The following is a 13,749-nucleotide window of genomic DNA, read 5'->3' as shown; positions in this document are numbered from 1 at the left end:
AACATTATCTCATCATTTTTTATCACCCCATGTCTCTATCAGTCCTGGTTCTAAAGTTATATAACTTTTTCTAATCGAGGTCAAAGGTCAAGGTCACTGGAGATGCTAGTTTGTAGATTACTACATCCTTTTATCATTTCTGAAGATTCCATGTCTTTATCGGTCCCGGTTCTAAAGTAATACCAGATTTATGTTCAAAGTCAGAGATCAAGGTCACTAGCATCACTTGACCTTGATACTAATTTGTAGATCCTATCATCCATTATTTGTTTCTGAAGATCCCATCTCTTTATCAAACCTAGTTCTTAAATAATACCAAATTCATGATCAGCTGTCAAGGTCACTGGAGTCAATTGACCTTGATACTAGTTTGTAGATCTTATCATCCTCTTATCATTTCTGAAGGTCCCACGTTCCTATCAATTCCAGTTTTAAAGTTACATGAGTTTGTATGTCCAAGGTCAGAGATCAAGGTCATTGGGGTCACTTGACCTTGATACAAATGAGTAGATCCTATCATTCTTTTATTATTTCTGAAGACCCCATCTCTGTATCAGACCTACATGTAGTTCTTGAGTAAAACCAATTTCATGGTCAGAGGTCAAGGTCACTGGAGTCGCATGACCTTATTACTAGTTTGTAAGTCATCTTGCCATTTCTGAAGATCCCATGTTGCTATTAGTACCGACTTAAAAGTTATACTAGTTTTTATGGTCATGGCCAAAGGTCAAGGTCACTGCAGTCACTTGGCCTTGATACTAATTTGTAGGCCCTGTCATTATCTTTTCATTTCTGAAGCCACTGGACTCTATCTATCATATTTGCCAAGTTATATCTGTTGAAATTTGGAATTAATTTTCCCCTATCGAGTTCTATGTCAAACCCCACCCCCATTTGATCCCCAAAAAATATATCCTACCCCCCTTCAATCTGAAAACAAAAACATTTCTGCACATCTAGATACACTGGCCTATCATATCCTTGAATATCTAATACTTGTATCAACTGTTTACGGAGAACGGTGTCGGACAGTTTTAGGCGCGAGAAAGAAGCGGAAGAAGAAAAAGAAGAACCGAGCAAAAACAATAAGTCTCCAAACTTCGTTTGGGAGACTTAACTATTCAACCAGAATAATTAGATCGAGTAATTTAATTTCTTTGTACCAAGGGTTGAGAAAATGGAATCGGAAACTTTCTATGTAAAACGGAATCAAACATAGGAACTCTCTTCCTGATCAAATCAAATGCACAATCAATAAAATTTTATTTAAATCATTCACTCAATGAAATTAGAAATGTTTGTCAACAATAGTCCAAGATTGCTTAAGACCTAAGAAATACACATAAGCATATTCCTATATGATTTAACGGCTTAAAACCACTTTCTCATAAGTACCTACCTATACAAGAAAAACGACTGAATACCAGTATCAAGCAAAATAGAATTTTAAAAAACACATTAAAGCTGAACACATTTTTAAAGCACTTGTGGAAATTCTACAAATTTTATCAAATCCACCTGAACTTCATTTTGGCAGGCCTAGGTACATCGTTGAATTCCTGTCTTTTTCGTTTGAGTGTTGCAATTTTTAGCTTGGACATTTTAGACGATGTGCGTGTTATGACAGGGGAGTCAGAGGAACTCTGTTTTGGATATTTGTAAGATTTTAATCTTAATTCTGGAGCTGAGTGAAGAGAATACCTAGATGATGTCCTTTGTTTCTTCATCTTTCCCGAAGTTTGCTTTGATGGGGAAATCGATTCTCTTAATCCTTTTGCAATTGTTTCGGCGGTTGACACTTTCCTGGAACTCAGTCGTGACGATAAAGCTACCGAAAGGCTTGATCTGGCTGTGATCTGTTCTTCTGTCAAAGAAAATTCCATCTCCTCAATAACCATTCCTTTTATTTCTCCTGCGTCTTCACCATTGTCTATCTGTGACAATGGCTGTTGTTGACAAACTGACACAGAATCCGTCGTGTGAATGGGACTAGATGAAATACTTTCTAATTCTAATTCAGGTATATCTTTATCCTCATGAGCCTCCACAATGATAGGCAAGCTACGGGATTCCACGGTTTCATTTAAATACATTTCTGCTTCGACATTTTGATTCGCAAAAACACTCTTTTCAAAGTAAATTCGTTCACTTGCAGTCATTTCAGAATCAAGAGGTGTATCTTCTTTCTTAAATAAATGTTTTTCAAAATTAACTTGTTTGTTAATTCTTCGCAACTGTTCCATATCGTCCTCTGTAGTCTGACGACGAAACTCTGGCTTACCTTCACTGGTTTTCTCGAGCTGAAAAGTCACGTCCTCATCCTCTATTTCATTCATGGAAATAGCATGATCAACGCCGGTATCAGATCGAATACCTCCCCTTTCATCAACTGGAGCTTTACCCGTCTCAATATCTCCCTTTGTATCGTCAAGAAATTCCACAGGAGTAGTCATGGTTACGGTTTTGCGTGAACCGTTATCCTGCAGATCATCTTCATTTTCCTTGTTTGTCAACCTTACTTTGCTAAAATCCTTTGTCTTTTTCCAATTATCAAACAAAATAGAACTAGTTTTACTTTCCTTTCTATCAATATCAGTATCATCGTTTGATTCATTTGTCGATGATTTCTTCACCATAAACAACTTTGATGTTTGGACATCTGAAATCAATATTTTAGTATTTCTTATACCAGCCAACATTTGGTACTAATAACTTGATAATCTTAAAACATACAAACCTTTCTGTTGGATCCTGCGTTGACATTTTGTTCGGAAAAAAGTCCATATTTTGTCCCTGTATTTCTTCCGCAAACAACAAATACATATGGCAATTATTGTTGTAAGGAACACAAGGCTGGCTATCAGAATTCCTACGATAAGGCCAACATCAACATCGTCTTCCTCGGGATTTGTCACGAAAGCTGCAAATACAAAGTAGAGGGTTTAGAAACGATAAAAAAAATCAGTATTTATGAAAAGGTGAAAATAACGAACAATGATTAATCTCATAATTCTTGTAAAGAATACAAAATTAAGAGTAGGGCAAACACGGATCTCTGGACTCGCCAGAGTTAGGATCAGGTGCGTACTAGGATAAAGCATTCCCTGTCGACCGGTCACAACCACCATGAAACCTATATCTTAATCAGTTAAACGGAATAATTAATCCGTAGTCAAAATTAGCGTAAAAAGAACGGCCTAACAATTGGTATGAATTGAAACATGTTAGACAGCATTTGACCCAGCGACAGGTTGTATTTATAAATCAAATCGATAAAACAACCGTAAAATTTGCAAACACTATAATTTACAAAATTTCTTTTAAACCGAGTGAAAAAGATACAGTTCTATCGTGTATAAAGTTTAGTAAAGATTTTGCAAAAACCTATGACGTAACATGAGATTGGAGTTACCTTTAAAGCTAATTTCAGCAAACTACTTAAAAAGCAATAAAAATACTTACGACACAGCACTGAAAAAAGTTTAGAAGGAATTTTTATTCATAATGAAATACATATATAGAGAAAGAAATAACTCATCATTCGTACAATTTTAATGATAACACATGTTGTAGGTGGAAGGACGTACCATTGGCGTACATAACGAGGACCTCTGTACCGTTGGCTTGTTTAACTTGTGGATCTTGGTTTTTTGCACAACTGCCATTATTATCACTAATGAATATTTGGTTATTCAATTTCGTCACTGCCTGTAATGTATTATTGTGTTATAATTCTATACAGCTAAATAATCAACATATTTAACCATACAAAAATAGTTGGATCCGGGTTAGCATAGGTCCTCAGTACCCCTTGCTTGTCGTAAGAGACGACTAAATGGGGCGGTCCTCTAGATGAGACCGCATAAATCGAGTCCCCGTGTGGCACAATAAAGATCCCTCTCTGCTTAAAGGCCGTAAGCGCCGAGCATAGGCTTAAATTTTGCAGCCCTTCACCAGCAATGGTGACGTCTCCATATGAGTGAAATATTCTCGAGCAGAACGTTAAACCATAGAAAATCAATCAATCAAAGTTAACATTGTGACGTCAGAGGAACAACTGCCAAGAAAATAGTTGCATGTTACGTTTCTAAGGTTTTGTTTGTATGTTTTTCATTTTACGAGTCCCGTGGGGATCCGGGTTAGAATAGGTCCTCAGTACCCCTTGCTTGTCGTAGAAGGCGACTTAATGGGGCGGTCCTTCGGATGAGACCGCAAAAACCGAGGTCCCATGTCACAGCAAGTGTGCCATGATAAAGATCCCTCCCTGTTCAAAGGCCATAAGCGCCGAGCATAGGCCTAAATATTGCAGCCCTTCACCGACAGTGGTGACGTCTCCATATGAGTGAAATATATAATACACGGGACCTCGGTTTTGCGGTCTCATCCGAAGAACCGCCCCATTTAGTCGCCTCTTACAAAAAGCAAGGGGGTACTGAGGATCTATTCTAACCCGGATCCCCAATACAGAAATTTCTTGGGTTAATGAAATACATAGAAGGTTCGACTTCGCCTTGCATTATACAGACTTTAACAAACCGACAAACTTCTGTAGGAAGTCAATAACAAACCTATTAGGTAGTCAAAATTAGCTATGACGTCATTGATACAATATTGTTTTAATGCTGGCCTATCATGTAAATAGAACATCGAATTTGATTGGGTCGCAAACTGACAAATATTGCTGATTGGCTAATTCTATCACGGGATTTTCTTTAACCTTCTAAAATACTGTTCGAATGATTTGGCGGAAGGTGAACATAGACCTAAGCTGTTATTCAAGAATGATTTTTGCCCAATTTGTAAACGAAATATTGTGACGTCATTAGGTCCATGGTAACGATCCATATACTGTTTACAATTTCTTGATTCGCGATAGATGCGTCAACGTAGATCAGGGTAGAAGACTAAGTTTTAATTGGTCACCCTTAGCCCGAAAACTACTGAATTAGTACCCGAGGTAATTACAGGTAAATGAGGTAGAAAGAAAACGTATAGTTTTTGCAAATTTTTGTTGTCTTTAGTTTTATGAATTTCATCACCAGCAAAACGTAGTCCAGTCTTGCCTATGGGATATAATTGTCTTTATAACATAAACAACTTATAGTAGAAAGAGAAACCTGGACAATCTTGTGTTCGATACAAACAAAGGCTTTAAAAACCGGTCAATCGATGATTATCAATAGAGATTTAACAAAAACAGACAACCCCTAATTAAAAAAAAAACCGGCTTAGCTCTTAATGTTTACGAACTTTTCAGTAAAATAAAATGCCAAGCCTTTAAGTTAAGGTATTAATGAACATCTTGGGGCATTGTTGCATAATTTAAACTTTGATGTTTTACTAAATCATCGGGGGCCGTATGTCACAGCTAACGTGGGAAGGTCCTTCATGATTGTACGTTACGTATGATCATGAATGCATTAATAATGAACATTTGAAAGTCTTAATAATTTCTTCTTCACACGAGTAAGTAAACATGTCTACTTACAAGGCATCTGAAGTGTTGCTGACTGCTTCCTACGACAGCTGGATTTAGCACTGACACAAAATATTGTGAGCCGTCTTGTACGTAAGTAACACACTGGTGCAAACTATCAACTATAAAAGGAAACCTTCATAAAAGTTCTTAAATAAGGATTCATACAAGCTGTTAAATAAGGATTCATACAAGCTGTTAAATAAGGATTCATACAAGCTGTTAAATAAAAACTATCAGCTATAGAAGGAAACCTTCATACAAGCTGTTAAATAAGGATTCATACAAGCTGTTAAATAAGAACTATCAAACTATAGAGGAAACCTTCATACAAGCTGTTAAATAAAAAACCACACATGCTGTTAAATAAAAGCTATCAACTATAGACGAAAACCTTCATACAAACTGTTAAATAAGGATTCATACAAGCTGTTAAATAAAAAACCACACATGCTGTTAAATAAAAGCTATCAGCTATAGAAGGAAACCTTCATACAAGCTGTTAAATAAGGATTCATACAAGCTGTTAGATAAAGATTCATACAAACTGTTAAATAAGGATTCATACAAGCTGTTAAATAAGGATTCATACAAGCTGTTAAATATAAACTATCATCTATAGAAAGAAACTTTCATACAAGCTGTTAAATAAGGATTCATACAAGCTGTTAAATAAGGATTCATACAAGCTGTTAAATAAAAACTATCAAACTACAGAAGGAAACCTTCATACAAGCTGTTAAATAAGGATTCATACAAGCTGTTAAATAAGGATTCATACAAGCTGTTAAATAAGGATTCATACAAGCTGTTAAATATAAACTATCATCTATAGAAGGAAACCTCCATACATGCTGTTAAATAAAAATTATCAACTATAGATGGAAACCTTCATACATGCTGTTAAATAAAAATTATCAACTATAGATGGAAATCTTCATACAAGCTGTTAAATAAAAATCCATACATGCTGTTAAATAAAAATCCATACATGCTGTTAAATAAAAACTATCAGCCATAGAAAGATACCTTCATATAAACTGTTAAATAAAAATCCATACATGCTGTTAAATAAAAATCCATACATGCTGTTAAATAAAAACTATCAGCTATAGAAGGAAACCTTCATACAAGCTGTTAAATAAGGATTCATACAAGCTGTTAAATAAAGATTCATACAAACTGTTAAAGAAGGATCCATACAAGCTGTTACATGTAAATATAAACTATCAACTATAGATGGAAACCTTCATACAAGCTGTTAAATATAAACTATCAACGATAGAAGGAAACATTCATACAAGCTGTTAAATAAGGATTCATACAAGCTGTTAAATATAAACTATCAACTATAGAAGGAAACCTTCATACAAGCTGTTAAATAAGGAGTCATACAAGCTGTTAAATATAAACTATCAACTATAGAAGGAAACATTCATACAAGCTGTTAAATAAGGAGTCATACAAGCTGTTAAATATAAACTATCAACTATAGAAGGAAACCTTCATACAAGCTGTTAGATAAAAACTAAATGAAATAAGTATGGGTATTTGAAATAATATCTACGAAGGCAGTTATTTTACTCTCTTTCTCTCTTTCTGTCTCTCCCTCGCACATTGCTCTTTCTCTCTCTGTCTACCTATTCACTTACTCTCTTTCCAATCCTTCCTTTACTTACGAACTTGTCCGTTTCCCGCTGAACACTCAGTACGGTTCATTTCAGTACGGTCGGAACACATGTCTAATATGACATCAGAGTCACAAGTTGGATCAGTTTTGGTATAATTAGAATTATACAGTGTTGCCAACAAAGGCTCTGGGAAATACTGTTTGACATCAGAAACATTATCTACAAGACAAATTAAATTCATTTCTTGGGATATCTATTTTCTTTCTTTCTTTGAAATATAAGGTGTAACTCAACTGTATGACAAACGGGATGATTTCAGCTTCTCCATCGTCAACTTCCCACATTTATGTAGCAATACTCCATTATCACCTCCATATGGTGTTTATATATCTCAACTGATTCGATATGCAAGAGCTTGTTCTGGGTATAGTCAGTTTTTAAATCGAGGTAAGCTACTGACAAACAAGTTGATGGTACAGGGATTTCAACAGTCTCGATTGAAGTCAGCATTTCGCAAATTCTATGGTCGTTATAACGATCTAGTTCGTCAATACAACATCGCATTGGGTCAAATGCTGTCTGACGTGTTTCATACCGATTGTTAAGCCGTTCTTGGCACACTGATTTTGACTGCGGATAACTCCGTTTACCTGATCAGGATATGGGGCTCACGGCGGGTGTGACCGGTCAACAGGGGATACTTACTCCTCCTAGGCACCTGATCCCACCTCTGGTGTGTCCAGGGGTCCGTGTTTGCCCAACTATCTATTTTGTATTGCTTGTAGGAGTTATGAGATTGATCACTGTTCGTTATCTTCACCTTGCATTCACAGTTTATATAGAACGATATTTTTATCCTCAATTTTGCCTAAAAATGTAATTAAAAAAAACAATTCTGTTAATTCGCAGCTTGTTTTTGTTGTACATTACATATGAAAAGAATATGGACGAATACTATTATGTGAATTTGTTTATTTATCAAAACTAGCAATTCGCTAGGAATACTCGTACACCATCTTACATAACCATTAATTGGCTGGGCTTAAATCAGAAAATTATCAGTTTAAGTTTAAAACAGCTAGGCTGACTATTCACATGACACAAAGTAGCGGAACCAATAAAACATGTACAAAAGCACCCACTAATTAAAAATATTTTTTAAAGTATGTCAATTGGCAAGGAAATATATGGCCCCATCAGCTACTAACATCAACAATCACTTTACTTTACACTAATTTAAAAGTCTTTTGGCGGTGCGACATTACACATTGAAATGATTGATATATACTGTAGATTGAATTTCAGCTGCATGAAAAGTGAAGATAACAAACAGTGATCAATCTCATAACTGCTGTAAGAAATACATGTACAAAATAAAGAGTTGAGCAAACACGGATCCCTGGATATACTAGATGTGGGATTAGGTGCCTAGAAGAGTAAGCATCCCCCGTCGACCGGTCACACACGTCATGAATCCTATACCTTGATCAGGTAAATGGAGGAATCCACAGTCAAAATCAGTGTGCCAAGAACGGTCTAACAATCGGTATGAAACACAGCATTTGATCCAATGATATATACTATAGATATATATTGTATTGGCAAACTATATCATTATAATGACCATATAATTTACGAAATGCTGACTTTCAACGAGACTGTTGAAACCCCTGTAACATCAACTTATTTGTCAGTAGCCTGCCTCAATTTAAACTAGAACTGTCCTGATGGGACTAATACCCCCCGCGGGGCATATAAGATGTTGGGAAATATTTAATGCAAGCACATTGGATATTGTATGATTGCAAATCCCTGGTCAACTCTTCTAGTCTTTAGTTTATATTCACTTTGTTAAAGATCATTATGTTATACCAACTTTACTTTGTCATTAGAAATAAACTCTGGACAAATTGTGTCTATTACTACAAGTACAACCAAACCAGAAAATGTCCGTAACTTCCATAACTGTTAAAACATTTCAATGAAAATAGAAGATGCACAACTACATTATATATATAAGATGAGAATAAAGTTTGAATCAAATCTGATCAACGGTATTAGAATTAAACTCTGGACAAAGTGCGCAACCCCCAAAATGAAAAGAAAATGCGCGTAACTTCTATAACTGCTAAAATATTTCAATGAAAATAGGAGATGCTCAAGTACATAATATATAGAAGATGTGCATAAAGTTTGAATAAAATATGTCCCGCGGTATTAGAAATAAACTTCGGACAAATTGCGTCTACAGACAAACGGACGGACAGACGGACAACGTGATTCCAGTACACAGAACAAACTCTTGCGTATCGAATCAATTGAGAGACATAAACACCATATACAGGTGATAATGGAGTATTGCTACATAAATATGGGAAGTTGACGATGGAGAAGCTGAAATTGAATTGTTTGTCATAAAGTTGAGTTGTTATAAAATTAGTTTGCCGTTAATATTCATTTTCAATGAAATATCTAAGTACGAATTAGATGTGGTGGACTCTGTGGTGTCTTTTATCTCGAGTTCACAGGAATTTTTGGAATGAAAACGATTATTGTTAATAGATAAAACGTCGTCGATATATCTAAATGTCGAGTTGAAGGCCACAGTAAGAGATTTTTTCTTCTTATGTAGAAGCTTTTAAATAAACTTTGCTCCATAAGAATATAAAAGCTGGTCTGCTAACAAAGGAGCACAATTTGTGTCCATGGATTTCAACATACTGTTGGAAGACCTGATCACCAAACACAACGATGATATTGTCAGTGAGGAATTCCAGCATATCTTTATTTCAACTTCAGGGTGCTTGTGCGTGGAATCAAAGTTGTATTTATGGATGACTGATCACTAGATTGGAATATTTCTTTTTCCCATTTTTGTTGAAGAAGCAACTGTCTATGATGTCAAAAAGTCTAGTTTTTAATTTATTGTGAGGAATGGTCGTGTAAAGTGTTGAAAAGTCATACGTTGTGATGTAGTTGATTTGAGAAAAGTTTTGGAATCCAGTAAAGGTACGGTAACTCATATTCACTCATCCTATTGATATTGAATATGTTTAAAACTGAAGCAGGATTTTGAAGAATTTCATATTTTGACAAGGCAGTTGGAGTATAAGTACGATTACCAAATGTGGAATTATTGTCAAATTCGTTTAGAATATATTTGTAATAATGAGTCTTACAAACAAACACAATGTTGGTAAAAGCTTTCTCAACTGGAATCAAAACATATCCGTCATGTAACCTATCTAATTATTTGATCACTTCTTGTTTAGTAGTCTACACAAAGAAGGATAAATGGTACGTACTTTTGTTTCGATGTGTCTAATACGGGATTTCACTATTTCTCTTGTACTTTTAATTCATGCTGACAAGGTATCAAGTTCTTTTTTATATTTAGTCCATCGACTGGCATAATTTTCGACAGAATTCATAACAATGATGAAGTTCTGTCGCCAATAGAAAGACCAAGGTTCTCTGAATTTCGGACCTTTTAAAATAAGTGATTTCAGATCCTCGTTTTCAACTACATCAACATCACCAGTAATGACATGTCCAGCTGGACTATAGTTGAAAGAAGACAAATAACAAGAACACGTACGTGGATTAATATAAGATGGTATATACCTAGGCATTGCAAAGTTTGTTTGTAATTTTAAAAAATTGATGCAATAGTAGACGTATATTAGTAGGAAATACAGAGAAATATGTTGGAATACAAAAACTGAAATTTTTATACATGCAAATCTTCCTCATTAGTAGTCTATTTGTACTTTACAATTTCCATGCAATATGATTATTTAATAATTGAGGATGTGAGCATACCCCCAGCATTTACATTGCGATTATATTACAATACGTAAAACAGAGAAAACCTCTTTGTCTCGCTGGAGGATGTGCCAGTATTAAAAAGCTTTTGCTTTATTTTTCGAATTCTAGGGTTGGATTTGGTGACAAAAACAAAGAATATATCCTGTCCCTTTTTGTGGCTTTTATTAACACTTGATAACAGAGTGGCTCGATCGTAGTTATCAAGTACCACTTGTATAGTTTTATTGGTTTCATTATCACTTTTGCCCCCTCTTTAGAAGGTTTGTTTTGAATTCTTTAAGAACTTCTTGAAGAACATCTAAATCACTTCTGTTTCTCATCTGGCGTATGGTTTCACCTTGCGCTCTTTCGTTTCAAATATTGGAAAGTGTTTGTAAATTTGATGTACGTTTTAAAATCCAGGATGCAAGTTGCCTCAAATCGCCTTCCTTTATACATCATAGTGTCCAAGAAAGGCACTTCGTTCACATACATTTACTATAGCGAATGAAATCATAGATTTCTTTTTCTTTACCATGAAATATAATAAAGCCATCGTTAATTTCAAAATCGTTTACAAAATGTGCGTTGTCAGTGTGAATTGTACATGTTAAATGTATATTTTAAGTGTACAAATTCCAGAGAAATGTAGAAAGTGTACAGGCTGATATCGGCCATCGTACAGCTTCTGTATCTCTATCAGTTTAATGGGTGTCTTGACTACCTGCTTTGATGATCACGTGATACTCCTCTAACCCAGGCGGACTTACGGCTGTACAATCACTGGTTATAGTGGCGTTTCTCGTGATAGAAATTATGGAAACCCGCTCACCTCCGGCATTCACCTGCTCGTCTAAAAAAAAGGCCCTCATTGTATAAATTCAGGTGATTGCTTTCTACCATTAGCAGGTACAATAAAAAAAGGAAAGCTTTAACGCACGATAGATATCTAATATTATTTTGTTCTACTATCTTGTTACATATCATAGCTTAAAGTATCTGATAGTTTTGCGACCAGTATTCCAGCATTAATTACTTTAAGACGTTATAATGCACTACTCAGTATTTTGTTTGACACTGAAGTCTGTTTCCCCTGTTTCTTATAAGACATTGACATCTTTACAGTAAACGTTATGGTTTTCCACCAATCTACTATTTTTATTCAAACAATATTTTATTCACTAATACGTGAATGGAATTGGGCAGCAGGCATAGTCTATTTCAGTCCTCTCCCTCAATCTACTATAACGTTTTAGTCTCTTCAACACTTTGGATCAGCAAATTAGTCAATCGAAATGCATATGTGCATGCTACAGCAAATGCATGTAGTTTAAACCTAGATATTTTAAAATTTGAAAATACATGAGGGCATGCACTGAGACGCTAAACGTCGGCGAGTTAGCGCTTCATAAAACGTATTCTGGCGTGAAGCATTGCAGTTATATTCTCATCTATATTAAAAAATGAATTTTATTTCTTATATTTACATTCTACTTTCATTTCTGTCGGAATTCCTGTCGTTAGAATATGCGTACTATATTCATCAAGATTCATACGCGCATTGTTTACAACTGCAGTGCATTTATGACGAAATGGCTATCATTACAATTTCAAACGATATCAAAGGCAAACACATTGGAAATGTAAATATTACATAATGAATATTGAATGAATTACCTGCAACGATCGTGTATCTGTAAGAAGCACCGGTGACTTTTGTTACAGCTAAACACAAGTACGCTGCGTGTGGAGATCCGAACACGTCCACCTCTTGATCACCTCTAGAAGTACAGCAAAGGGATGTTAACTAAATATAAATGATAAACACGTCCACCTCTTGATCACCTCTAGAAGTACAGCAAAGGGATGTTAACTAAATATAAATGATAAACACGTCCACCTCTTGATCACCTCTAGAAGTACAGCAAAGGAATGTTAACTAAATATAAATGATAAACACGTCCACCTCTTGATCACCTCTAGAAGTACAGCAAAGGGATGTTAACTAAATATAAATGATAAACAAATACATTAAAATACATCTAAAACGACTCACTTTATCAGATATGTATCACTGGACTGTTCCATGCATGTCCATGACGTCACGCTTGAGGAGTACGCTTGGAGAGTCCAGCCCGACTGGACGGCTGACGAGCTTTGATTGAGTGTTACATCTGTTGTACGGCTATCATACCAAAGTCCATCCCATTCTTCTGGAAAAGTGCAGAGGCCGACTGAAATATGAACAACCAAACTACGTACAATACTGTTCACTCATATTGAAGAAAAGACTTTTATCTCTCAGTGTTGTCCTGTAAATTATCGATAATGTAAAATGGAACTTCATAGCACATACATTCATACAAGGACACAAAACAACTTTTTTTCTTACCATCACATAAGGAACTATATAATACTGAATTATACATAATCCTTGATAAATAGACCTCCAAGAGCTGTTGCGCTCTGTGTCAAGGCTACTGTAAGGAATAGCTATTCATCATTGACGACCTCTAAAGTATAACATTGATCGGTACACTTACCGACTTGACTTGAAACTCCAAGATGTAATGCTATGAATACAGCAACATTCATTATTGTCACTGAAGAGTTGAATCTTCATGTTGTCAAAACGAAAACCGAAGAATAAACACGATTGTTTTAGAAGAAATTTAAAAGGTCTGTTTAACTCTTCAACACGATTGTTTTAGAAGAAATTTAAAAGGTTTGTTTAACTATTCTTTCGAATCGCTGTTTCCTATATCAGGTTTCATTCGTTTGAGTAACTTCCAATAACTTTATCTCAGTGATTTTAAACACTTTCATACAGAGAAA

General features: G+C 35.2%; 1 protein-coding gene across 1 annotated transcript; it reads right to left on the bottom strand.

Annotated features, from left to right (window-relative positions):
* Positions 1–1,508: 1,508 nt before the first annotated feature.
* Positions 1,509–13,622, bottom strand: LOC125682387 (uncharacterized). The gene is made up of 10 exons (XM_048922926.2): positions 13,458–13,622; positions 12,971–13,148; positions 12,592–12,695; positions 11,639–11,767; positions 7,156–7,326; positions 5,489–5,598; positions 3,588–3,708; positions 3,463–3,471; positions 2,738–2,920; positions 1,509–2,659 (listed from the first exon to the last, which is right to left on the bottom strand). Exons 1-10 carry the CDS (start codon positions 13,507–13,509, stop codon positions 1,509–1,511), a joined length of 2,208 nt encoding a protein of 735 aa, XP_048778883.2. The 5' UTR covers positions 13,510–13,622.
* Between the last annotated feature and the right edge of the window lie 127 nt (positions 13,623–13,749).

Source organism: Ostrea edulis, chromosome 2, assembly GCF_947568905.1.
Source record: "Ostrea edulis chromosome 2, xbOstEdul1.1, whole genome shotgun sequence".
NCBI lineage: Eukaryota > Metazoa > Mollusca > Bivalvia > Ostreida > Ostreidae > Ostrea > Ostrea edulis.
The sequence above is the reverse complement of the archived record's forward strand: the minus strand, read 5'-3'. Positions and strand labels throughout refer to the sequence as shown.

What these genes read in the sequence shown, in the direction of transcription:
- LOC125682387 (XM_048922926.2), bottom strand. Translation starts at nt 13,509, where the DNA reads ATGAATGTTGCTGTATTCATAGCATTACATCTTGGAGTTTCAAGTCAA. An exon ending in TGGAGTTTCAAGTCAAGTCG is followed by an intron (nt 13,149 to 13,457) that starts GTAAGTGTACCG and finishes TTCATATTTCAG; the next exon opens with TCGGCCTCTGCACTTTTCCA. An exon ending in AGTGATACATATCTGATAAA is followed by an intron (nt 12,696 to 12,970) that starts GTGAGTCGTTTT and finishes CTGTACTTCTAG; the next exon opens with AGGTGATCAAGAGGTGGACG.